Genomic DNA, 23,868 nt, shown 5'->3' with positions numbered 1-23,868 from the left:
GGTATATAATAACCTTCAAAATACCCATTTTTATATTTCAATACTCTATTGAATCTGGGAGGCAACCGGATCTGGTGGAGGCTGGTGGCACAGGCGGTGAAAAAATTGACCCAAGGCAAAACAAAGGAGATAGAAGTTTATTGAATACACTGCAAGGAAGCAGTGGACAGGACAGCAAAGGAGAGACTTTTTGCCAGGAGGCGGCGGTGACAGGAGACTCTAGTTAAGGGGAGAGTGAGGAGGTATGGGAACATATGGGATCTTCCTTTTTTGGTACCTGAGCTGGGGTGTAAGTAGCCAATTGGTCGGCTAGGGCTTAAGGATATTTGAGGTGGGTCACCTAATGAGCCTGTTTGCATTCATCTTGGTGGTGGCTCTGGACCCTTTCAGCTGACTCAGGTCTCCATTGCTCAGACCTGCTGCCTAAAAGGGGCCTTTACAGCATCTTTGGTTATTTGAAACCATGCACTGCCAGAAATGGACTTGTCACTGTCCCTTTTGGACATGGTTTAGGTTAGCATAGGTTTCAGTTTTATAATGTTCTCTCTTATCATTAATATCCTTAGTATTCCTTATTGTGCTTCCTAAACTATCTATTGGACTTGTTGGGGAGGAAGAAATTTTTTATTCTATCCTTCTAGGTTCTTTGGCTGGCCTAATAATCAAATAACATAAGATAAGCAGTAGAAAAACGAATATAATTACATACCTATGGGGGCCACATAAGTATATGGACTTAAGGACTAGTCAGGCAATTGAGGTCTGGGGCTTCAAGGGGGAGTAAGATCATTCATAGGATGATTAGTAAAAGAAAAAAAAAAAAAAAAAAAAGCAGATGTTTGGTAATGAGAAGGTTGTCCTGCCCTCTAGATAGGTCATTCAGATAAAAAAAAGTTCTCTCTCGGTAATAGCTCTTTCTGGGCCAGGATTGCTATCTAAATTCTTTTAGGTATGGGGCACCTTGTTGGCTCAGTCAGTAGAGCATGCAACTCTTAATTTTAGGGCCATGAGTTCAAGCTCCACAGTGGGCATAGAGCCTACTTGAAAAAAAAAAAAAAAAATTAAACAAAAAATAAATTAGTTTAGGTAGTTGAAGGAAGAGGTAAAAGTTTTTTTTGAGTCAGCTGGGCCTTGATTGCCTTCAGCTCAAAATGGTCCACATGCCAAAGTGGCACATTTTGGGGAAACTTGTTCTGTACCCCTTCAGGTTCATTCCAAAGTACATCTTCCTTTCTATGATGGTTTGTTTCATCTTAATGATGTTCCTCAGCTTTGCCATCTTAATTTTCATCTTATCATTTTCTTGTCTCTTCTTCCCTACTTTATTGTATTTCTGTCCTGGGTTGGCAGTCAGATATTTGAATGTTTGGTTATATTTTCTTAAACATTAATTATAAAATATTTGGTCACTCCTTGTGTCTGCTCTGTGGCAATGTGTTTGTAATGGGTCTTCTTCATATGGTGACTAATGGTGATTCTCTTGATTTCACATTTCAACAGTGTCTTCATATAGCTGCTGTGTTAGTTCCCTTTTTAAATAATCTATTAGCATTGTTATCCCAGAAATCAGCAAAAATATGAGGATTCATACTTTCCTCTTGTTCTCTTCATTTTGGTGATTAAAAAAAAGTATCTTGGAATTTTGATAGCATTCATCTTAGTTACTGTCTTTCAATTGCCAGATTGGACAAAGCAGTTTGTATGCCTGGTTTTTGCACTTTTTTTGGATTTTAATTGTATTTAGTATTTTAGATTTCACTGATGTCTGTTGAACTGCTTGGCAATTTATAGAATAATTAAGAATTAAATACTATTTCCAAAACAGTAATAATGTTTGCAAAACAGTAAAACAAAATGAGGTATGTGATGAAATGAGTGTTTTAATAAATACACTTTTTCAGGAGAGGAAAAGTGACTTTCCCTCTGTCCTTCTATGTTCTTAGGTGAGAAACCAAATAAAATATTAACAGGAGAAAAAGCAGATTAACAGGAGAAAAATTAAGCTTAATAATTAAATATTTTAATAAGTTTAATAACATGTGTACCTCATGTACACATGGGAGACACCCAGGAAAACTGACTTAACTTTTGAAAATGGCTCTCAAATCACCACCTTAAATAACATGTCCAGCTAAAGACAAAAGAACATGTTGTGAAGGGTGGAGGAGGGGGGAAGCCTGTAATGGGAGGTTACAAAGAAAAGAACAGTAATAAAGGTTATGGTTGTTGGGTCAGTTTGCATCCTCACTTTCTCCAATGAAAAAGAGTTTCTAGAGATTTAGAATCATGTCATCTGTCTCTTCCAAGTACAGAAAGGGAGACATCCTTACAAATGGAGATTTCCCTTGTAAATGTCTATTACAAAAAAGAGTAGCTTTAGATCGGTTTTCACAGCTTCTTCTTTTTCTGAATTTCATAAAAGTAATCTCAAAATAATCTTCTAGACAAAGAGACAAGTTTTAGTATGGCAAATTCTGCTCCCCTTCACTTTAAAAGAGAAGAGAGTAACGTCCATCAGCAGAAACCTCTTTGGCATTTTAGAACTAGATACTCTTAAAGCAGTAAGTGGAATTGATATAAATAGTCATTACTTTTGTCTCATGTTGAAAGCTTTCTTAACATCAGCTTTGTTACCTGAACACTGACTTCACAGTCCAGAGCTATAATTTCTAAATGATTTGTTTCCTTAGCTTGTTGAATGGGTTTTTGTCATTACCCATACAGCTTTATTTTATAGAATACATCAAGTCAAAGATGCTATTTTAAATGTAAACCCTTCTAGTACCTTTATGGTCCCTTTCACTTCTCACATTCTATGGATATCTGTTGTGAAAGTTCAAAGGTATTTTAGTCATTTGCTCTGCATAGTATTTTTCTATTACCTGGCTTGGAAGGATAATGGGATGTGATGATGAAGTTGATATTCTGGTTAAAAGAATTAACACAAATCCCATACAGGAGTAACTTATTTCCAATAGAATGTGATTCAGTACAGTAATACCAACTATAGTTGAATGCGTAATGCATTTAATCAATTGATATGCCTATTTTCAAACATTTATTGACTATCGATAGTATGCTTGATACTGTACTGAATACTCAGAGGTATCCTTCCAAGGGGAATTTATATCATTTCATAACCTTTGGTTGTTCACCTTAAGTATCAGCACTTTGAGGTCTATTAGGACCACAGTTAATGAGAATTTCATTAAATTATTTTAAGTAATTTGTGATATTTCTGTTATTTTTCAAAATATCACAGCAAAGTCAATACAAAATAAAAGACCATAAATTATCCTTTCCTTTATTATTTTAGTCATTTAATGCTTTTTTATTTTTAGGCTGAATAATCAGATAAAATTTTAGCTGAATTACAATTAAATATAATCATAATCTTTGTAAATATTTGTACTCTATGTTTCGTATGGCCTGATAAAAATATCTTGTGTAATGCATGGCCTATGTAATGCAGTACTTTTACTTTGTAAGGAATAATGTGGCATATTATTTTAAAGATTTTATTGAATTAAGGAATTCACTTATTCTTAGCTTGCTGTAATCATTTAAAAAATTACCACCTCACTACATATAAGAATTTATGCTAGACAAACTGCAAATCAGAAAGTGATTAACTCCTATTTACCATATACATAATACCTCCTTTGCAAAAGCTAAAAAAGGAGTATTTTGAGGGTCTGAAAGCCTATTTAATAAGTATGATCACATGAGTGACAGCCAAAGGAGGAAATTTCAGTTTCTGTATCATACACTAGTCCAAAAGCATTGTTTCTCTTGAAGAAATTTTATACACCACTGGACCATATCATGAACTAGTCACATTTAATTAAAAAAAAAATAATCTTAGTATAATGTGAACTATTCCAATAATACTTATATGCCAAACTTTTAAATTTCCAAATACTGTTTTAAGAGCAGTATTGTCTTCATGGATAGCAGGTGGCTTGGACCCATGCAGTGTTTTAGCATTGTGCTTTAAATTTCAGTTTTCACAAACTGCTTTTCATGAAGTGAAAACAGTTGTACATATTAATTCTCATGGAATTCCCATCGGTATTCATTATCTGAATTCTTTGTAAGAATGGGTATTACTATTTTATTATCTGGTATGCATGCATAAACCTTAACGTACCAAAGTAGGTTTTTTTTGAAATCAATATTTTAAAATGTTGTATTTTCTAATAATTATACATGAGTTACATTGTGCAGAGGTTACTTTTGTGGCATAACCTGTCTGTGGTCACACTGTAGCTCTATCCATAGATTTCCAAGGAAAATGAATGTGGTCATGATTTTTTAGGCTATGTAATTATGGAGAAAATTTATAATATTAATGTCATTACTACTTCTATGTGACATTTTGCAAACCACTTAGCTGTGCATTTATTGTGTCTGTATAGGGAAAAATTTGCTTCACTAACTCAGGAATGTTAAAGATGACAAAAATAAGTCACAGTATAGAATTTGTGATCTTATTAAAAATACTTAGAAATGCTATGTGTTGTAAACATTATTTGATGATTATAACTTATTTGATGATTATAACTTACACACAAGTGAAATGAATGACAGAAATGAAATAAGGGATAGGAGAAAGGAATTAGGAATAGTTTGTGATTACATAAGCTATTTGCACTATCTGTAAAGTCATACAATGCATCAAAAACTAATGATGTTGGCTAACTGAACATAATAATAAAAAAATAAAGTCATACAGTGTTATTTCAAAGTGAACTTGGATTCATTGTAAATATATATTGTCAACACTAGGGTGACCCCTGAAAAGATGTTAAAAAAATTGAGAAGAATTGATATGCTAAGAAAGAAGAGAAAATGGGATCATATAAAATGTCTAAATTTTTCCAGTTTTACTGAGGCATGAATGACAAATACACATTGTGTTTATTTAATGTGTGCAACGTGATGTCTTGGTATACATCTACCTTGTGTAATGATTCCCCCAATTAAGTTCATTAACTTTAAAAATCACAAAAGGCAGAAAAAGAGCGTAAGTCAAAAATAAGAAAATAGAAAAAGGTCAACAAATAGAAAACAGTAACAAATATGGTAGATATTAATCTGGTCATATCAGTAATAATTTTGAATTGAATATCAGCAATCTGAAAACACCAATTAAAAGACAGAATATCTGTATGAATCAAGAAACAAATTGCAACTACATGTTGTTTACAACAAACCCACCTTAAATATAAAGACACATGGATTATAAGTTAAGGGATGAAGAAAGATATACCATGGTATTATTAACCAAAGGAAAATGGGAGTAGGTGTATTAATTTCACACAGAGCAAAGCTCAGATCAAGGAAAGTTATCAGGGATAGAGAAGGGCATTACATAGTAATCCAAGTGTTAATTCTCCAAGATTACATAGCAGTACCTTAATGGGTATGTGCCTAAGAACAGAATTTCAAAATGTCTGAAGCAAAACTTGCAAGAAAAAGTAGATGAATCCATTATAATAGTTGGAGACTTTTGCAACTTGATGTATCAGAAATGAAAAAATCCAGCAGGCAGAAAATCAGTAAGGACATAGTTGAACTCATTAACATCATCAGTCAAATGGATATGATTAACATCGATAGACTACTTCATCCAACTGCAGAATACACATTCTTGTCAAGCTCACATGGGGCACTCACCAAGATAAACCACATTCTGGGCCATAAAGCACATCTAACAAATATTTAAAAAATGGAAATCATGTAGTTTCTATCTCAGACAATAATGGAATTAAACTTGAAATCACTAACAAAATGACTGGAAAATCCCCAAAGCACGAAGATTAAATAAAACACTAATAAATTACACATGAGTATAAAAAGAAAACTCAAGAGAAATTTTAAAAATGTATCTTGAATGAAGTAAAATGGTAAGACAACTTATCAAAAATTGTGCAGGTTTTTGTATGAGCGTGCGACATGGGACTTCGCACATTGTATTCAAATGCAGTGAAAAGGGGTCCAGGACACCTACCTTACCTCTGTCAATGGAAAGTTTCTTTGTAGTTTATCCAGGATTCAAAAGCCATTTTCACTGCAAGAGTAAGTCTCTCAATCCTTCATCACATCATGTGAAGAACTGGCCCACTCCCACAGTCTTACTACCCACATTGCTAAACTACTAAACTTCAGTCTCACTGAAAAACATGCAGTTTTCCAAACATACTTGTAACATTTCCTCCTACCTGGGCTCATCTGGACTCCAACACCCTCACTCTCTCTCTCTCTTTTTTAAAAATATTTATTTGAGAGAGAGAGAGAATGTTTGAGTGTGGGGAGGAGCAAAGGAAGAGGGAGAGGGAGAGAAGCAGACTCCCTGCTGAGCGAGGAGCCCAATGCAGGGCTTAATCCCACAACCCTGAGATCATGACCACAGCTGAAATCAAGAGTTGGTGGCTTAACCAACTGAGCCACCCAGGTGCCCCTTTTCACTCTCTTTTTTATTGTCCCTCTAGTTTACTATAATATCTTACTATCATCCTTTTAAGATTACTGCTCCTAGACAACCTCCCCCACCCCCAAAAAATCCTAGCATCTCCAGCAATAGCACAGTGTATTTCCGAGAGCAGATGCCTGATTAATATTAAGGGGATGAATGGGCATATTTTCCAATTTATTAGGATTTAATTTCTTGTAACTTCTTAAGTAAACTAAACAAATCCAGGTATGTGTCATTAAATTTTACTGAACAACAGGCTAGACGAGATAAGGAAGATAGAAATTGCTAATCTTTTACTTTATTTTGCTCTTTTTATTGATCCAGATAATTTTGCTACTGAGTTATTTTATATTTCCACAGTAACACCTATTATGATGCCTTGTTGTCCTGTTCTGGATTCAAAATAATTGGGAAGGTTTTCCAATTTGATTTACATAATATAAAAACTCTTACTTGTAAACTTGATACACGTTATTAAATGTGTGAAGAAAATGATTCATAAATTTATATTCAGAAGCTATTTAAACCATCTATTAAAAGGTTTAACATTTGGAGAAGGCAATCTCAGGTGTGTTGAGAGAGAGAAAGAAATGAAGATCTCCATATTACCACATAAACAGGTATATAAAGATGATATGGTGAAGCAAGTGACTACCAGGGGTTTGGAATGCTCTAAGTTAAGGCAAGAGGAGGTGATACAGGTTTTCTGCTCCACTAAGAATAGAGCACAGCCATCAGAAGAGGCCACAGTGAAGAACTGGTCAGAAGGTCAGGTTCAGGAGTTGGAAGGAGGGCACACAGGGGAAGTCCCAGGTGAAGCGTTCTGTAATGATGGAAGATGCTAGAACTGGACAAAATACCAGGTCCCGGGCAGAGTTAGCTCTCAGTAGGATGCTAGGAAAAGGAAACCAAGGACAATCTCCAAATTATGATTTATTTTCATGTTTACTTTCCCTTCAATAGGCCTACTTTTTTTATTTTTTTTTAAAGATTTTTTATTTTTTATTTATTTGACAGAGACACAGCGAGAGAGGGAACACAAGCAGAAGGAGTGGGAGAGGGAGAAGCAGGCTCCCTGCAGAGCAGGGAGCCCTGTGCGGGGCTCGATCCCAGGACCCTGGGATCACGACCTGAGCTGAAGGCAGACGCTTAACAACTGAGCCACCCAGGCGCCCTAGGCCTGCTTTTAGTACTTTGGTTTGCACTGCCTGAGAAAAATTTTGGAATAGTCGGTGTATAAGGGCTGCCTTGGGTTGGGAGAAGTGGAACCATGTGGCCTTTTGGCAAATTCAAGCCAGGGTCTAGTCCCAGCTCTGGTAGTGACCATTCTTGTGAACTTGAGAAAACTGCAAGTTCTTCATCATCCAAGTGAGTTTGATAAGCTCTGTCATTTGGAATGTATACGTGTAACCACATGACAAGATGACTAGCAAATATTACCCAACATTTTAAAAATGGCAATTAATATTATTTTGATCCCAAATGATACCATCCACCTCTCTTGTTATTTTTTTTTTTTTTAAATCCAGTAAGTGTCAGAGAATATGCAGTATTCTTGGACAAAGAATACGGAATCAGCCAAAAATTTGCCCTAGCTAATAAAAGTAACTAAATTTTCCCCATTAGAGCATCTTTCATTTAATTCAGGCATGGAGTTGTCTTTCTCAGTTGGATGCAACTCAAGTTCCTACAATTGGTGTCAAGGTACAGGCCCTCCCATCTCTTCCAAGTGCCCTTCCAATCAAATGACCTCTGTTAACGTTCATTACACCCTCAACAAAAGCTAGCCCTTGCTCAGAGTTTGCCAAATTACATTCAAGATAATCTAATTAAAATGCCCTTTTAATGGGGCAGGCTCTGGCTCTCCCAACTCAGGGCAAGCAGTGCCAGCACAGTGGCAACTCACCTGAAGGGGGTCTCACCCTTATTTCTGAGAAACTCCATGAGGATGTTGCGCAAAGATTACCTACTTTGCCTGCTGTATTCATCTGCACTGAGATAAGAACAAAGGACACTTTCCTTTCCGGGCCCAGGTGGTGACTTCTCTTTGGTTTACCCACAATCCCAAAGTAACTCATAGCACCAGTTTTCTGCTATAGACCGAATGTTTGTGTCCCCACTCACCAAAATTCACATGTTGAAGCCCTAACACCTAATGTGAAGGTAACTGGAGGTGGACTCTTTGGGAGATAATTTGGTTTAGATGAGGTCATGAGGATAGCACACCCATGATGTGATTAGTGTTCTCCTAAGAGCAAGAGAAACCAGAACTTTCTCTCTCTGCCATGTGAGGACACATGGACAATGTGGCCATCTGTAAGGTAGGAAGAGGGCTCTCACCAGAAACTGAATCTGCTGGCACCTTGATTGTGAACTTCCCAGCCTCCATAACTGTGAAATTATCTGTTGTTTAAGTCGCCCAGTCCTTGGTATGTTGTTACAGCAGCCAGAGCAGACTAACACAGGGTGGTGTCTCACAGTTCCCGCTGAGGGCTGGCAGGTTCCTAAAGTCCCAAACAGCATTGCTCAGGAGATTTCCACTTAATCATTCTCACAAGGATTACCCTCCTGCTCACTCATTCCTTTGACTCCATCTGTGGGCCATGGAGGATATTTCAGCAGCTAACTTGTATGAGTGAGGCTCAGAGGCTCTAAAATTCTGAGAAGAGAGCCTGGATTTCCTTCATATTTGTGTCTGCACTACTAACACTGAGCCTTCCCATGAGCAGATACTCACTGTGTGACGAACAAAAGAGCCAAGAGACACAAAGTATAATCTCTTAAGATTTAATTTCTTTCTTGAACAAACTAACAAAACTGAAGTATAAATCCTTTAATTTTGTAAAACGAAAGACTAAAGGAAACAAGTAAAAACTGGATTAACCATGTTTCATCTTTTTTTCTATTCCATTATCCTTACTACTTTACTGTGGGATTCTTTCACATTGCTAATACTATAATCCCTACTGTGATGTTATATTTTCTTATCTGGAGGACGACAGAGCTCAGGCTTCACTAGGGGTGGGAAGATATTCTGGGGCATGGCCCTAGAAGGTACAGTGACTTTGGCAATAGTGCCAGCCCTGACCATGGCTCTGGCTTGGACTTTCTCTTCCTCATCTTGCAGAGCTTCTTCGTAATAGGACGGGAAAGCACTGGGGATGGTATTGTTGACTTTTGCCAGAAATTCCAGGACTTTCATCTTGCTGGTTTCAGCTTGGGCTTTCGGACCCCACAGGAACTCATAGCGTGGAGGATCACTGTTGGCCACCTGGCGGTATTCTAGATACTCTAGCCTCACCAAATCTTTGGTGATGAGCTTCCTGGGCTCTCCGTAGATGAAGTGCTTCCTCCCAGGAAATACTCGCATCATACCCAGGAATTTCCAGATGTCTTCCTCAGCAGCACAGTTGCCCTTCATGAAGATCATTCCCAGGATATTCATCAGGAGACCGGTCTTGGGTAAGCCCCGGCCAGGTCGTACCCTCCCATTGTTGGGGAGTTTGAGCTTGCTGATGAGGTTGTAGGATTGTCTGGTTGAATCGATTTCCTTCAGCTCAACTGCAAAGACAATCTCAATGCGCTCAGAGGCTTTCTTGAGGATCTCAGGAAATTGGTCTTCGTAATTTTGGCCAATAATCTTCAGCATGTCTTCCTTCAAAATGGGTTGTTTCATTTTATACTTGTACAGAAGGAACTGCTCCAACAAGCCAGGGGTCCTGGTCAAAGAATCTTCACCTGCGCTCTCAGTGTAGTATGGGGCCTCACGGGGGCTTGCCTTAGCCTCATCTTGGCTGTTGGAATCTTCATCAGATCTAGTGCAAGAAACGGCTGTAGAGGTAATAGTGGTGGCTTGTGCTCTTCGACGCCACTGGGAAGTGCTACTTGACCCAGCCTGAGGCAGACTCTGGGTAGTATCTTCACTCTGAGGAGAAGAGGAGGAAGTGGACTCCTCTTCCACTGCTGCTGTGGCCTGAGCACCCTTACCCTGAGCCTCACCTCGAGCCTGGCGGCGTTTCTCGGCAGCCTGGAGCTTATTCTTCTGGCTCCGAGGCATGATGGCACTATGGTCACAGACAGCAGGCAGGAGTACGAACAGATCAGGAGATGTGGACACCTGGAGGAAAAAGAATGAGATGATGTGAGCACCTTCAGTAGGAAGATTCCACCTTGGCTTTAAACCAAGCCTGCCTCTGCAGGTTTACTTGAGGTCACTGCTCCAAGAACCCACAAGGTTCCTGTTCTTATCAGCCTGTCACCTGAGAACCCTATAGAGGAAGTTAAAGAGAACCTTAGACAGCTGTCTGCCAGCCCTGTCTGGGGTGTATTGGGGTGACATCAGAGGCTGCCAGTGGGGAACCTCTGTTCTGGGCTGCAGGGGTCTTCTCAGTTCAACTTCAAGATCATCTTGTCAACTCTCCACAGGTCCTGGGCTGCCTCTATTCTATTGCTGTGAAGTCAATACCTCAAACCAAAGCCAGAGACCCCAGAGGAAGAAGTAAAGTAGTAGTTCCTTACTCCCTATCCCTGTCAGGGACACTCAACTGAGAGCTAGGTGGAGCCCTCTCCTTCATGGGTTGTTTTGGTCCTTATTTCTCATTCAGGGTACTCACCTGGCCTCCAGGTAGTGCCTGGCACACCTCCCTTCTGCTCATTGGTGATTGTACCCTCACACTAAAGATCTCTTCTCTCTCAGATTTGATAAAAATAAGTGAGGGTGAGGCTCAGAACTCGAGTTCTGAATGCAAAGAAAGGAATTTGATTTTTTGTTATCTTTCCATGTTCAGTGGTCCCTTCCATCTTTTCTTTGGCCCCTGGCAGCCTGGGACTCTTCTCTCCCTGCCAACATCTCCTTACGCCACCTGGGAGAATATGGGAGCTGTCCCCCCTGCCCATTGTTCTCCAAGGCTAAGAATTGGGGATGGTTTCTTTAAAAAAAAAAAAAAAAAAAAAAAAAAAAAATGGGCGCCTGGGTGGCTCAGTTGGTTAAGCGACTGCCTTCGGCTCAGGTCATGATCCTGGAGTCCCCGGATCGAGTCCCGCATCGGGCTCCCTGCTCAGCAGGGAGTCTGCTTCTCCCTCTGACCCTCCCCCCTCTCATGTGCTCTCTCTCGCTCTCTCTCTCTCTCAAATAAATAAATAAAATCTTTAAAAAAAAAAAAAAAAAAAAAAGAATTGGGGATGGTTTCTCTTGTACTCTCATTGTGGTTGTTCCATTCAGACATCATGGTCCTCACATTAACTCTTGGAAAGATCTAGAAATCCTCCTACTGCAGAGGGCAAACAGTCCCTTTTAAACAAAATCTCTCACCCGCCTCCCCCTCACAACACACACTCTCCTCCCCCACAACTCTCACATGACACAGAGGGAAAAAATGAGTGTCAGTCAATATATCACCAGGACAGAGATTCCTTCAGTCCTCACAGAGTCCTTACCCTGATTCCCAGCTGAATGCTTTCATTTGCTAACTTAAGGCCCTTGCCCTCAGATCAAGGCTCTCTCACCCCCGAGTCCTTCCTTGCTGAGGTAAGCCCGACGACCCTACCCCAGAGCTCCCCCGGATTGATGGCCGTGGCGAATTCTATGCCACCTCATTGTTCTAGGATTATTGGCCCCTTCAGACCTAACTCGGACTTCCACATCCTTGATTTCCTTCAGGGAATGATACCCTTCCCCTGAGATAAGACCTTCAGCTTCCTGATCCTTCAAACATTGAGGGAAATCTCACGCCCACCTGACCGCCATGTTTCTTTTCCCCGGGAGCCACTAGCATGACTCTGGTCAGAATTTTTATTTAAGTTTCCTCACCTTGATTCTTGTTAGGGTCTTCCCCTCCTCTCTGCTGAACTGGCGCCTCCCACCAAAGCCTGCACCTTCTTGCGACCCTCCAGGCAGAAATCTACCTCTGAGTGACGGCTCTGCCACGTGCGTGCGCTCACGCGTGCGTCGGGGGAAGGGGGGGGAGGGGGGGGAGGGGGGGGTCTAGGACCGAGAGTAGGAGCGGGGCCTCCGAAGGAACAAGCGAAGCACTTTTGGGGGGCAAGGGTGTTCTCTCATTAATCTGGTTTCTCACCTTGTGCTTGGGTCTGGAAGATTTCTCCCTCGCCTGCCCTGAGGCGGCCGCCGATTGCAAAGTCTCGCACCTTCCTTAGACGCCCCAAGAGGAAGTGAAGGCTGTTCTTCCTGTCACCAAAGACAGCGCCTCTCAAGGCCGGCAGCAGGGGTAGGATCTCTGGTGCCCCCTCTGTTCTGGGGTGGAGAACACCCTCAGTTTCATACAGGATTGTCAGTTACACTCACGTAGGACCTTGGGCCCTTCTCTCCACCACCACATTTACGAGGCCCTCACATCCTTGCAGATGACATCACATTCTTACAGAGTCTTCAGTCTGACAGTGTAGATGTAAGAGCAGGGGAGGGGTGGTCGCAGCGTGACTGCCGATGTGACTGAATGTTGCTTTCGTCAGTCTTCATTCATACGGTCCTCATCTTGGCTCCTGTCTCTTTAATGAAAGGCTTTCAGAGCAATGCCACATCCCTGCAAACTCTTGAGTAATCTCTCTCGCGCAAATCTTAACAGAGGATGAGTCTGTGTCCCAGGACTGATACGAGATCGGGAAGGTGAAAAACAATTTAGAGACTTAGCTTGGGAGGTGGAATATCAGAGTAAAAAACCACGCTGATATATTCCTTCTCTTTACTACCCAGACTTGGCTTCTTAGGTAACTTCTGTTCTAAAGTACTTGCCATAGGAAATAGGCTGAGCCAGATAATTTCATGAGGCCACCATTTTTTGAAGTTAAGCAACACTACATATTGTTAGCAGATATTATATCCTTCCTTTCATTATTCATACGTCTCATTTATTTTGGTATTCTTATTGCTCTGGCCATATTCCTTTTTTTTTTTCCTAATCTGAGATATATTTTGGAGTAGTGACAAGAAAAGTGAATAAAGGTTCACAAGGTCTGCTTCAGGGTGGGAGTGGTAGGCTACTATATGCCCTGGATGAATTCACACTAGGGGTATAGTCTAGCTCTGACACTTACAGTTTGGTAAACTATATTGTAAGACTGTGGGAATGTAGGTACTGTAAATAAAGCATCCATCAAGATGACTGGCAAATACTGAGCATTTAATGAAAGGCAGTTAGGATGATTTTTACCTAGATAATATCATCCTCCTATGGAGGAATGTTTTTTTAAATCCAGGATATGTCCTCGGAAATGTAATACTCCTAGACAAAAGAACATCAAATCAGCCAAAAATTCACTTTAGCAAGTACAATTAAGTATCTCTGCCCTATTAGAGTATTTATTATTTAATTTTGGTATGTGGTTTTTCTTTCCCCACCTGGATGCAACTTAGAACTCCTTGCATTTTGTCAAGGACCCACTCTTTAAGTTCTTCCCAGTTGTCCTTGCATTCAAATCACCTCTATTTTCATTTGTTTCCTCCCCACCAAAATCTAATCTTCTCTTAGAATTTGCCAAAATATAGTCAAGATAATCTAATTAAAATGCTCTTTTAATGCAGTGGACTCTGACTTCACCAGTTCAAAGCAAAAAAGTGTCAGTACAGTGGCTTCTGTGTGTGTCACCTCAAGGGAGTTCACCCTTTTGTCTCGAAACTCCCTGGAGTCATTGTGTTTAGAATGCCTATTTGTGCACTATACTCTTCTTTATTGAGAGAGTAACAAAGACACCTTTGATTCTTGTCTTTTCGGGCTGAATTGTGTCCCCCCAAAATGCATGTTGAAGCCATGACCCCCCCCCCCCCCGTACCTCAGAACGTGACTATAGTTGAAGATGAGGTCATAAAAGAGATGGTTAAATTAAAATTAGGCCATTAGGGTGGGCCATAACCCAGTCTGACTGGTGTCCTTATAAAAAAAAGACTAGGACCCACAAAGAGACACCAGAGATTCATGCACACAAAAGGACAACCAAATAAAGTGGGTGGCCATATGGGAGCCAAGGAGAGGAGCCTCAGAGGAAAGCAATCAGGCTGGAAGACATTGGACTTCCAGCCTCCAGAACTATGAGAAAATAAATTTGGTTTTAAACCACCCAGTCTGTGTTATTTTGTTAGGGCATTCCTAACAGGTTAATACACTGCCCCAGGTAGAGATTTCTTTCTGGATTATCTATGATGCCAAAGTAATTTATAAGAGTTTGTTTTAATGGCCTCCTTTTTACCCCATGAGATGAGGAAGGAACTTCCACACTATGGTTATGTAGACTTCAAACATGCACCACCTGACACTGTAAAGACAGACAACTGGTTATTAATCATGTGTACTCACCTGGCTGGGGGAGAAGGGCACCACGTGCTACATAGTACAACACGAGGGTTACACCCAGGAACACAATGAATGAGCACATCTGTGGGAGGCAGGGTTTGGTGTCAAGAGGTTGAGGTGACCTTATTTCCCATGGTACCTTGTAATCAGCTTCTTTGAATAATTCTGCAAGCTGATAGGGAACAGAAATTGGCTACTTAGGAATAAGCAAGGTATGTGCCTTGTCCCCTTGATGGAGATGGTTGTTTGATAGTGAACCTTATCTGCAAGTGCACAGTATGGAGGGGAACTTTCATTTAGGCAATTTGAGGCCCTGTCGGTTTCACTAAATGTCAAGGAGCCCATAATATTGAACCTTAATTTTAGACCTTGCAGCACAGTGTAGTTTTCCATTTAAAGATTTTTCTTTTCTCTCATCTCTGAGATGCATCATCTTAGGGTATGGCCTCTGATCACCATTCCCATAACCTCAGTCTAGTCCATCATGTAGTTTAATTTGAAATAACATCACACAGATGACCTGCAATATCCCAAAACTTAAACTGCCTTGTTTCAGGGAATATACATGCTGCTCTGCCCTAGGACACCTCCCTTCTCACTCTATTTTTCTTTTTTTAACTTTCTTATAAGACATAGAGGGTATCTCAGTATCTTCCTTACGATCATAGCTTCTAGTTTCTAAAGTTCTATAGGAAAGGCTAGGTCTTTATCTTAGCATCCCCATGCCTAGCATGGAGCCTTCCATAAAGCAGATTACTCAGTAGATATTTGAGGAATAAAAAAGAGAGTATGAGGTCTAACTTGTTATGATTTAATATCTCCTAAATTCTTTATTAAACTAAGCATATTGAAGTATAAATCCTTTAATTTTATAAAACAAAAGACAAAGGAGTAAAGAACACTAAAGTTGATCATGTTTTATTATTTTTTTATATTCCATTATCACAGTAAATTTACTGTGGGAATCTTTCACATTTCCATGAAAATCCCTATTGTGATGTCATATTTTCTTATTTAGATGATTTTTTAAAAAGCCTCAGATTTCAGTAGGGTGGGAGAGGCTGCTGGATGTGCCCCTGTAATGCCCACTGGCTGTAGATTTGGCTCGGGCTCTTGCTTCCTCATCTCTCAAAGCTTCTTCATATTTTGATGAGAAGGCACTGGGAACCGTATCATTGACCTTGGCCAAAAATTCTAGGACTTTCATCTTGCTGGTTTCAGCTTGGGCTTTAGGACCCCACAGGAACTCATAGCGTGGAGGTTCACTGTTGGGTACTTGGCAGTACTCCAGGTACTTTAGCCTCACTAAGTCTTTGGTGATGAGCTTCTTAGGCTCTCCATAGATGAAATGCTTCCTCCCAGGAAATACTCGCATCATACCCAGGAATTTCCAGAGGTCTTCCTCAGCAACATGGTTGCCCTTCATGAAGATCACACCCAGGACTGTCATCAGGAGACCAGTCCTGGGTAACCCCCTGCCAGCACGCACCCTCCCATTGTTAGGGAGTTTCACTTTGCTGATGAGATCATAAGAGTGGCTGGTTGAGTCGATTTCTTTCAAGTCGACTGCAAAGACAACCTCAATGCGTTCAGAGGCTCTCTTAAGGATCTCAGGATATTGGTTTTTGTAATTTTGGCCAATAATCTTCAGCATGTCTTCCTTCATAATGGGCTGTTTCATTTTATATTTGTACAGAATAAACTGTTCCAACAAACCCACCTTCATAGTTAGAATATCAATGCATGAGCTCCCAGTAGAAGGTAAGACATCAGAGAAACATAGATGTTCCTCATCTTGGCTGTTCTCACCTTCATCAGATCTTGTACCAGAGATATCTGAAGAGGTAATGGTGGTAGATGGGGCGCCCCAAGACTCTTGGGAGGTGTAAGGTGACTCAGTAGCTGATAAACTCTGAGTATTACCCTCCAAAACAGCAGAAGAGGAGGTGGGGGACTCTTCCAATGCTACTGGGGCCTGAACTCTCCTGTGACTCTGGGAGTCACCACAAGACTGGTGGCGTTTCTCACGAGTGCGGTGCTTACTCTTCTGACCCCGAGGCATAATGAGTATGATCAGGGACAATGGTCAGGAGTGTGAGTGGGAGAGCAGGTGATGAGGGCCCACTGGAGGAAGAGGAAGGTTAACGGGATGTGTGCACCTTCACCGTGAAAATGCCACCTTGGCTGGTGGCGTATAAGGAAGGCTACATTTGCAGTTTTCCTCAAGGGTACTTCTCTAAAAACCCACAGGACTCCTGTTCTCCTAATCAGCCTGTCCTTTGGGAAACCTGTGAAGGAAAGTAGAGTGAGGTTTAGGCTGCTTCCTACCAGACCTGCCTCAGGCATACTGGGGCGACAGCAGGGGTTGCCGGTCTTGTGGCTGAGGAGTCTCTTACGCAAGACCATCATTCAACTAGTGGCAGGTCATGGATTTTTTTCCTCTGTTCTCCCGAGACTGACATCACAAGCCTCCCTGGCACCCACAATAAGGAAGTGAAAGGGGTCCTCAGCTTATAATTCTTATCTAGGTCTGAATGTTCAGTGGGGAGTTTTCTATCCTGGCCTCTTTGGGGTCCTCAGTCCTCATTAAGAGTCCTTACTTAGGATCTGTGTAGGGCCTGGCACCTCCACCCCTTTCACTAAATGGTAGCTGCACCTTCAAACTAAGGATTTCATTCCCTGTAAATCTGATAGAAATAAGTATTGGGGGAGTTTTTACTTGATAGCCTGGCCCTGGATCTTTGGGCTGAAACCAGGGGCAGATCGAGATTCTTGGTTACCCTTTCTATTTAGTAGTGGGTAGTCCCTTGGTCCTTGCTTTGATCCCCGACCCTTTTCATGATCTGGAATTCCTCCCTCCCTTACCCTTAGGCCTGCCCCTCATATCAAGGTTTGCACCACCCTGAGACCCCTAGAAGAAAGTGAGGATCTCCTTATCTGACCACAGCTGTCCTTGGTCTCCTGAAGCTGGAAGCTTCTAAGAAACTAATGCTTTCGTGCTCCTGCTGTTCGGGGTATGTGGCTCCTTTAGTCCTCAGGGTATTCACCTTGGCCTGTGGAAAAACCAAGAAATCTTTCCACTGCTGCTGCTTAAGCCACACCCCTTAGACAAAGTCTCTCACCACCTTGTGACATCATAGGAGGAAGTGAATATGTCACACTATGTCAGCAATGCCCAGGTATCCAAGCGCTTACAGCAAAGGCAGGGTTCTGTGTGATTCTCTCAGTTCTGAGGGAAAAGGTTTCCCTAAGTTCTCACTCAGGACCCTCCCTTTGATTACTGGGAGGACCTGAGACTCCTTCCTTTGCTTGCCTGAGGTCCTTTCCCTTACACCACGGGAACCTCATAAACTAGAATCATGGGAAGACTGGCCGGTGACCCCTCTCAGACCTAGGAGGCCAAGGCAGGCCAACCCAGGGACTGCTAGGAGTCAAGGTAAAGATCCTAAGTGAAGACTAGGGGCAACCCCCCACCTGGATCAGAGAGGGCCCCAAGAAGCCTGAATCCTGATATCATACCTGGAAAGGCACAGGCAGGAGTAACTTCAGCAGGCCTGGGGTTTCCACTTTCTTTCAACCTAAGATCACCCATGTAGTCCAGAGTTCTCATGGACCTGAGAACCCCCCAAATAAGTGATGGAATGCTTCTCTTGGCAGCTCTGCCAAGAGGTCACCGGCCAGTTTTCCTGTGATTCTTGTTATTGTGGGGGGTTTGCCTCCTTAGTCCTCGTTCGTCAGAATTTTCATATTGACTCCTGTCTCTTCTTTGAAAGGCTTCCTGAGAAATACCTCATCCTTCCAAACTCTTGCTTAGTCTCCCTACTGCAAAGCTGGTAGGGAATGGGTTGCTTCCCAGGAGTGACACGAGATGAAGAAGCTATAGGAAAGATGGGGGCCCATGGCGGGTGGTGTGCTGTCACAGAAAGCAAGCTGATCTCTTCCTTCTCTTCACAAACTTAGCCTCTTACATAATTGCACTTCTAAAAGATTTATTTTCCACTGTGAAGGGACTGAGCCACATGATGCTGAGTCCCTGATCTTTTGAGGTTTCCTGAATTTCCTTTGTTGATAATGTAATTATCATTGCATATTGTCTCTTCCTTTATTCATACTGTGCTATTTTTATTGCTTGTTCCTCAGGCTGTGTATTCCAGAACTGTATTTTGGGTATGAAGTTGTGCTTTTTAACACTGGAAATACATTTTGGAATAGTGAGCAGAAAAATGAAATAAGTGACACAGGTGTGCCTCGGCCTGGGAAAAGTGGCAGTGTGGGCTCTAGAGGAATTCAGAGCCAGGGTCTAGGCCAGCACAGTCACCGGCTGGCCTGGAATTTGAGAGTATTCTAACTTCTTTAGCTGAAAAGTGAGTCTGATAATGATTATCATGTAGGACTATAGACATACATGTGTGTAATCAACCTGGCACAGTGTTAGGCAAAGTTCAGTGCTTTTATTTTTTTTTTGTTTTGTTTTTTTAAAGATTTTATTTGAAAGAGAGAGCATGGGCAGGGGGACGGTCAGAGGGCGAGGGAGAGGGACAAGTAGACACCTGGCTGAGTGTGGAGCCTGACGCAGGGCTCAATCCCACGACCCTGAGATCATGACCTGAGCTGACGTCAGATGCTTAACCAACAGCCACCTAGGCGCCCCTAAGTTCGGTACTTTTAATGAATGGCAGTTATTACTAAGATGATTTTGACCCCAGATGGTAACACTGTTTCCTCACAGAATTTAATTTCCAGCTTGAATTAGAGAATATGCAACTCCAAACAATATAGAAATCCAAATCCACTGAAATGCTGCTGGGCAAATAAAATGCAATAGTATTTCTCCATCAGAGCATCTGTTGTTGAATATGGGTATGGGATTGTCTTCTCCAGTTGGATGCAACTAAAAGTTCCTATTGGTGTCAAGGATCAACAGCTTCCCTCCTGGGTCCATTTCCATCCAAACCACCCCCTATTTTCGTTCATTTTATCGCCACCAAAATTCGAGCCCTCCCTTGAGAGTTTGACAAATTATACTCAAAATAACTTCGTTAAAATGCCCTTTTAATGGAGTGAGTCTTACCTATCCCGTGATAACTGGTAAAGTCCAGGGTCTTCTTGGAATCTCACTTCAGTGGAGTATTACCCTTACCACTCAGAAGTTCTCTGGACATTCTCTGCCGAGAACACATCAGTGCGCTGTGTAACCTGCACTGACACAAGCACAGAGCACCTCTTCCATGCAGGCCCCAGCCAGGGACTGTCACTGGTTTTCTCACGTTCCCAAAGTAACTGTGAAAATCTGTTTTCCGTTCTAGGCCTAGTCTCTCAACTCAGAACCACGAACTGAGGACCTGGTCCCTCCCTGCCCGGTGCTCCCACAGCCACATCCAGCCCACTGCACAGCCTAGCTTAAAAAGACGCCCCCCCCCCCCAAGGGACTGGCATTTTTACCTAGGCCAACACAGCCTTGATCAAGTAATTTACACTAGACTGTTCTCATTAGGACCTCCCCTTATGCACCTCTTTTTTACTTGTCATTTATTTATTTCTTAGAATGTATCTTACCATCCTCATTGTATGGTAACTACTGCTAAAGTCTACAATTCTGTGTGCAGTGGTTCAGTCTTATTTTTCTTACTATCCCCGGTGCTATTAGGGAGCTTTCCAAAGAGCAGATGCTCAATTAATGCTAGAGGAAAAGAGGGAATGAGCAAGAAGTTTAATTTATTTATTTTCTCATACATTTTGAATTAGCCACAAATATCCAGGTATATATTGTTTGATTTTAAAAGCAAAGACAAAGAGAATAAGGCAATGAGTTAACTACCCTTTACTTTTGTGTCACTCTTTCTGATCCCAAACATTTTCCTATGAGGTTCTTTCACATTCCCATGAAAAACCCTATTCTAGTGCCATGTTACTTTGCTCTGTAGCAAAAAGAAAATATTGAAGGTTTTTCAGCTTGTTCACAAAAACAAAACTCTTAATCTTAAACCTGAATAGTAATAAATGTGTTATCCATGGCATTAATAAACTTAGATTCAGAAGCAAAATCTTCAATTAAAATGAACAACATCCGAAAACTTAAAAAAAATAGACCTACAAATTACTTATGTGCAACAGGGAAAAAAATGCACAGTTCCTTGTTACCTGCTTTTGGATCACGAATACAGTATAGATGGTCTGTGACTTTCTTTTTCATGTACCCAAACTGCAACTCTCATTTGTGAAACAGCGATAAATGAGAGCCACGTCATTCTTAAGTTTATATTCTAGAACTAAATGAGCTATTAGAAGAAAAAACGTTTGAAAACACCTAAATAAATATAACTGTGTATGTGTTTATAGAAGCTAACCGTTTCGAACAAATAGGAAGAAGATCTGTGCTTTGTCCCCTCCAACCCCTAGGACTCTGCACTACCTGGAAGGTCGACTGCCCTCTTCCACCACAAGGAAAAGCAGCCGCCCCCGCTGACGGACTAGACGCGGCGCCAGCCACGGGCCGCCGCGCGCTCCTTCTGCTCTTGCAGCGCCTCCTCGTACAGCTCGGGGAAGCAGCTGGGCACGGTGTCGTTGATCTTGGCCAGGACCTGCAGCACCTGCATCTTGCTGGTCTCCGCGCGGGCTCGCGGGCCCCACAGGAACTCGTGGCGCGGAGGGTCGCTGGCGGGCACCGCGCGGTACTCCAGGTAGCCCTGGTGCACCAGGTCTTGGGTGATGAGCTGCCGGGGCTCGCCGAAGATCAGGTGCCTCCTGCCCTCCTGGAGGCCCAGCACGTTGAGGAACTCCCAGACCTCCTCCTCGGTGGCGCGGTTGCCCTTCATGAAGATCATGCCCAGGAGCGCCATCAGGAGGCCGGTCTTGGGCAGCCCCTTGTTGCCGTCGCCCGGGAGGGACAGCTTGCTGACCAGGGTGTAGGACTGGCCGCGGGTGTCGACCTCCCTGAGCTCGAGCCCGAAGACCAGCTCCATGCGCTCGGAGGCGAGCCTGAAGATCTCGGGGAAGTGCTGGCCGTACTTCCTGCCGACCATCTTCAGCAGCGCGGCCCGCGTGATGGGCACCCCGGTGCCATGCTTCTCCAGCAGGTACTGCACCAGCATGCTGGCCTTGCGGGTGAGGGGGTCTTTGCGGGTGGCCCGGGGGGCCGGGGCGGCAGCGACCGCCGCGTTCTGGGCGCCCTGGTCACGTGGCGGGCCTGCAGGGTCCGCACCAGGAGACCCAGGGGCCGGGGCGCCCTGGGGCTGCGGGGCCGGACCCGCCTCGGGGGAGCCCGGGGGCATAGCCCCCACGCTGGGCGGGGGGGAGCGGGGGGGCTCCTCTGCTGCGGGGGCTGCTGCTTCAGCAGCAGGAGCACCCCCGAGACTCTGAGCCTCACCGCGGCCCTGGTGGTGTTTCTCCCGGGCACGGACCTTGCTCTTCTGGCCCCGAGGCATGGCGACACTGGGCAAGGCTGGTAGGTGGTGAGGGCACCTGGAGAGGGGGGACGGTGAGGTGGGGTGAGCCCCTTCAGTGGAGAGATCCCACCTTGGCTTTGACCACGGCCACCCCTGCAGGGTCCCCCAGGGCACTGCTGTAGGACCCCACAGGCCTCCCTTGACCCTGGTCAGCCTGGGCCCTGAGCACCCTGTGGAGGAAGGGGGTGTGAGCCTTGGGTCCCCAGGCACACAGCCCTGCCCGGGGGTTACTGGGGTGACGGCAGTGTTCTTGACAGGGAAGACCACGGTGTCCGGGTTGGGGGGGGAGGACGGGGGGTCCTCGCAGTTCACATTCAAGATCGTCCTGTTAATAATTGTTGGCAAGACCCGGGCCCCCCCCCCCCCCCCCCCTGCTCTGAAGGAGACCCTGTGATCTTCCAGGGTACCCTGGAGGAGGAAAGCAGGGAGCACTTCAGCCCACCACTCGAGTCAGGGGGCACCTAGTGCCGAGCACTTATGGGAGGGCTTCTCTGCCCGCAGTTCGTGGGGTCCTCCTCGGAATGACGCAGAATCCCCACTTGGACTCCGGGTAGGACCTGGGACCCTCCCTTCCTCTGACTGGGGCTGCACCTGCAGATCAAAGCTCTAACCTGCCTGAGACCTGATAGGAGAAATGGTGCGATGTCTCAGCCTGACATTCCTTTCTTGGGATCTTAAGGGTCGACAGGAGGGGACAGGCCATATTCTCTCTGGTCCCCTCCCTTCGGGGGGGTGGTTCCCCCAGTCCTCACTCAGGGTCGTCCCTTGACTGCTGGTCGAGCCCAGAGCTGCTCTCTCTTGCCCTGCGGCTGGCCACTCAGGCTAATGGCAGCAGGGGCTGGAGACTCATTAGGAGGCTGACAGTCCTCACCCTGAGTCCCGGCAGGACCTGGAAATCCTCCCTCAGCTGACCTGCTGCCAGCCCCTTAGACCAAGGCCCCTACCTCTCCGAGTCTCCGCAGCACAAAGTGAGGGAGCACCTCAGTCCTTAGACCGGCCCGGACCCTCCCAGGCCAAGGCCAGGAGCGGGGACTCTGCGTGGCCCCTGTCCTGGGCTAGGGAGTCCCCCCAGTCCTCACGAAGGACCTCTCCTTCCCGCCAGTCGGCCTGGGATCTCTGCCTGTGCTGAGCCGAGCCAGAGTCCAGCAGCCCCGGGCCAAGGCCTGCAATCCCCGAGACCCCGCGGGGTAAGCGAAGGGACTTGGGGCTTAACAGCCATATTGGGGCCTCCGAGCCCCGAGTGCGGGGGGGGAGCGGGACAGGGTCTGTTGGACCCCTCTTTCCAGGGGAGAGGGGGCTGGGGGGCTGTCGGGGACGTGCCCCCACGGTTGTAACCCGGGACTCCTGGGACGTCGACCCCTAACAGCCCGTGGGACCCCTGTCTGGGCTCACCCTAGGCAGCAGCTGTCCGACAAGGCCTCACTGCCCACGGCGTGGTTAGGAGGAAGTTCTCGAGGGCCACGAGGGCCACTTCCGGTCATGTGGGTCTGGGCCCCCAGGAGGACCCTGGAGGGTGGGGGCGGGCTCCGTGGGCGGGGTGGGGAGTGGGGGGTAGTGTGTGGTGTGCTGGATTGTAGGGGAGAGTCCCGCGGGATTAGCAAGGGTGTTGTCACTGACTCTTAGCAGGTGGTGTGAATTCTCC

The 23,868-nt window shown here is 44.1% G+C and overlaps 3 protein-coding genes across 3 annotated transcripts; all 3 read right to left on the bottom strand.

The window, feature by feature from the left end:
* Positions 1–9,400: 9,400 nt before the first annotated feature.
* On the bottom strand, positions 9,401–10,535 carry LOC116645963 (melanoma-associated antigen B5-like). Its single transcript, XM_032426457.1, has one exon. It carries the CDS (start codon positions 10,533–10,535, stop codon positions 9,453–9,455), a length of 1,083 nt encoding a protein of 360 aa, XP_032282348.1. The 3' UTR covers positions 9,401–9,452.
* A 5,282-nt stretch (positions 10,536–15,817) lies between these two features.
* LOC116645978 (melanoma-associated antigen B5-like) lies at positions 15,818–16,843 on the bottom strand. Its single transcript, XM_032426473.1, has one exon. The coding sequence runs from the start codon at positions 16,841–16,843 to the stop codon at positions 15,818–15,820; it is 1,026 nt and encodes a 341-aa protein (XP_032282364.1).
* Positions 16,844–21,251: 4,408 nt separating this feature from the next.
* Positions 21,252–22,205, bottom strand: LOC116645977 (melanoma-associated antigen B17-like). Its single transcript, XM_032426472.1, has one exon. The coding sequence runs from the start codon at positions 22,203–22,205 to the stop codon at positions 21,252–21,254; it is 954 nt and encodes a 317-aa protein (XP_032282363.1).
* Between the last annotated feature and the right edge of the window lie 1,663 nt (positions 22,206–23,868).

This window comes from Phoca vitulina, unplaced genomic scaffold (assembly GCF_004348235.1).
Source record: "Phoca vitulina isolate PV1807 unplaced genomic scaffold, GSC_HSeal_1.0 scaffold35, whole genome shotgun sequence".
Taxonomy (NCBI): Eukaryota; Metazoa; Chordata; class Mammalia; order Carnivora; family Phocidae; genus Phoca; species Phoca vitulina.
Note: the sequence above shows the minus strand (reverse complement) of the source record. Positions and strands in the feature narration are given on the sequence as shown.